Source organism: Megascapheus bottae, chromosome 16 (genome assembly GCF_031878675.1).
Source record: "Megascapheus bottae isolate mThoBot1 chromosome 16, mThoBot2.hap1, whole genome shotgun sequence".
Taxonomy (NCBI): domain Eukaryota; kingdom Metazoa; phylum Chordata; class Mammalia; order Rodentia; family Geomyidae; genus Megascapheus; species Megascapheus bottae.
In genome coordinates this window covers 9910312-9913441 of record NC_143524.1, presented here as the reverse complement: position 1 = coordinate 9913441, position 3130 = coordinate 9910312, and the positions used below count along the sequence as shown (strand labels likewise).

At 39.1% G+C, this 3130-nt stretch overlaps 1 protein-coding gene across 1 annotated transcript; it reads right to left on the bottom strand.

Moving 5' to 3' along the window:
- Positions 1–1952: 1952 nt before the first annotated feature.
- On the bottom strand, positions 1953–2906 carry LOC150052646 (olfactory receptor 5G29-like). The gene has a single exon (XM_090349179.1). It carries the CDS (start codon positions 2904–2906, stop codon positions 1953–1955), a length of 954 nt encoding a protein of 317 aa, XP_090205305.1.
- Between the last annotated feature and the right edge of the window lie 224 nt (positions 2907–3130).

Below are 3130 nucleotides of genomic sequence, written 5' to 3'. Positions count from 1 at the left end.
CTTTCCTTACTCCATTTCATTCTGCTGAAATCATCAGTGTCAACAGGTCAGTTTCATCAATACTCAAGTATGATTTGGACTCCAGACAATGCTCGCTGACACCACCCTTCAGAGAGTAATCTGGAAAGATCTGGTCAGGTTAGCCTCTCCTAAGCCATGATGCTGGTCCACTGTATTTGTAGTAGAATATCCAGGGACAAGGTCATGCAAGGAGTCACTAGAAGCTCCTGATTTCTATTTTTGGGAAATCGTGGTTTCCATAATGGCTAGACTTCTGTACATGTCTACCAATATTGTATAAAGCTCCTTTTCCCTCATATTCTTACTGGCTTTTTAAAAATGTTTCTTCAATTATGACTATCCAGATTGTGATGGAATCTCAAAGTAACCTGGCTCACACATTCATTAGGGTTTCCACATTCAGAAGCCTGTATGCTTTACAAAATATAAAAAAAAAATCCTGCAGGGAATTTGGCCTAGTGGTAGAGTACTTGCCTAGCATGCATGAAGACCGGGGTTCGATTCCTCAGTACCACATACATAGAAAAAGCTGGAAGTGGTGCTGAGGCTCAAGTGGTAGAGCTCTAGCCTTGAGAAAGTCTAAGGACAGTGCTCAGGCCCTGAGCTCAAGCCCAGGACTGGCAAAAAAAAAATTCCCTCCTTGTTTAGCATGTATCACTTGTACAAAATAATGGCTTTCTTTATGAATTTCTCTATAGGTTTTTTAAACACTTTGACCATTTTTATCACTCTAAACTCCCATTTTTCCCTTTACAAGTATCTAATAGGCCCATTTTACTTTCAAGCTCTTTTTCTCCCAAATTCCACATTGAAGAAATGTGATACTTGTCTTTATAGGGCTGGCTTATTTCTCCAACAAAGAACATAATATCAAACTCCATTTTAGCTGAATAATATGATATGCATATAACCATATTTTCTGTATTCATTTATTTAACAATGTGTAGCAAGGATGACTCTATAGCTTGGATATTGTGCCAGTGATAAAATAAATATGGAGCCACAGGTATCTCCTTAGAAAAGTGATTGCGACTGGGTAGAGCAGGATCACTTGCTAATTTTAATTTCTGCTTTTTAAAATTTTTTTGCATTACGTTTATGGATAAAGATATTAAACACACCTCCATGCATTTGTTGAATACTTAATTTTTTGAATGCCTGTTTAACCTTACACTATGATATACAGCTGAATGTTTTCCATTCTAATTGTGGTTGCACACAATAGATTTAAGTTCACCTATGATTACTTGCTTTTTCTAATTTCTGCATGACCTTACTTGTTTTCTTTTAATTATGCATATTAATTGTATGGGTTAATTTTATTGCTTCTATACAATATATACAAATAACAAATGGCAGAAAACACATATTCCTTCATTTCTGATCTTCTTTTTAAGATTCTGTATAGTATTTTGACTTATCTTTTATGAAGTTAGTTTTCCTGTATGGATTAAAAAGTATTCATTCTCCAAGATTGCACAAATGTTTCTGTACATTTTCTTTCAGTGTATTTGTTTATTAATGCTATTAAACCCCTTCAACTTATACATCATGACACAAAGACAAACAGATACAGAAAAAAATGCTTAATAATATTTCCTTTTTCGGTTGGTCCTGGGACGTGAACTTAATGCCCAGATACTGTCTTTGAGCAACTTTGTTCTTGGGTAGCTCCCATCACTTGAGTGACAGCTCCACTTCTGGCTTTTAGGTAATGAATTGGAGGTAGGGCTTTACTCCCTGAGCTTGCTTTGTACCTCAGTCCTCAGATCTCAGCCTCCTGAGTAGCTAACATTACTAGCATGAGCCATTTACCCTGACTAACTTATCCAATTTCAAAATAATGTGTGAATTGGAGGAATCAAGGCTCCCATGAAAGCTGTAATTCTCAGTCAATTTGAGAATGTTGAAAGATATGAAACAAATGTAATTCACTCTCTGATTTTAGCTATGAGAAAGTGCTTCCTATCCAACCTTCTCCTGAATGCGTCTTTCACCTCCTTGTTCCGCAAGCTATAGATGAGGGGGTTTAACATGGGGATCACCACAGTATAAAACATAGAAATCACTTTATTGATAGCAAGGGAGGAACTGGAGCTAGGTCGCACATAGATAAAGAAAAGAGTCCCATATAGGATGCTAACAGCTGTCAGGTGAGAAGAGCACGTGGAGAAGGCTTTCTGCCTCCCATTGGCTGTCTGGATCTTTAAGATTGCCATCAAGATACACACGTAAGAGACCACGATGATGAGACCACTGAGCACCCCGATAGCTCCAGCAAACACAAAGAGCACCAACTTATTGATCCCTGTATCCACACATGCCAGAGAAAGCAGTGGGGAAATGTCACAGAAAAAGTGGTTGATCACATGTGGGCCACAGAAGGGTAAGCAAAAAGTGGAAGCTGTATGGGTCGTGGTGCTTGTCAGAGCTATGGCATAAGGCCCAACAACAAGCATCACACAGACCTGCTGGGACATGATGAGAGGATACAGCAGAGGCTTACAGATGGCTGTGTAGCGATCATAAGCCATGGTAGCCAGCAGGAAACACTCTGTGGCCACAAAGAGGCCAAAGAACCACATCTGTGCAGCACAGCCTGCAAAAGAGATGGCCTGTTTCTCTGCAAAGATATCATGCAGCATCTTCGGAGCAATAGAAGAGGAGGAACAGAAATCGACAAAGGACAAGTGGCTAAGAAAAAAGTACATGGGGGTGTGGAGTCTGGGGTCAACCCAGATGAGAGTGATCATCCCCAGGTTACCTCCCAGGGTGGCTAAGTAAACAAAGAAAAGGGTGCAGAAAAGCACCATCTTCTGATGGAGATTGTCTGTGAGGCCCATGAAAATAAACTCAGCCACCACCGTCTGATTCTTTTCTTCCATGGTAAATTGCAATCTGTCACTAGGAGGGGAAATAAAAGAATAATGTAATGATGAAAAATTCAGTTATGAAGATCTACAGATAGTATTTTTCAAGGAATGACTGATTATGTTCATAGATTTATTACTACGTAGCATTTATCAGAAATAGTATTTCTAGCTACAAGATGTAGACCATTGTGAAAAAAAATCCTTTCTAAACGGTGCCTGGTTGCTCTGTCTCACTT

Bases quoted from the DNA above. Each gene is read 5' to 3' on its own strand.
- LOC150052646 (XM_090349179.1), bottom strand. From the start codon at position 2,906: ATGGAAGAAAAGAATCAGACGGTGGTGGCTGAGTTTATTTTCATGGGC.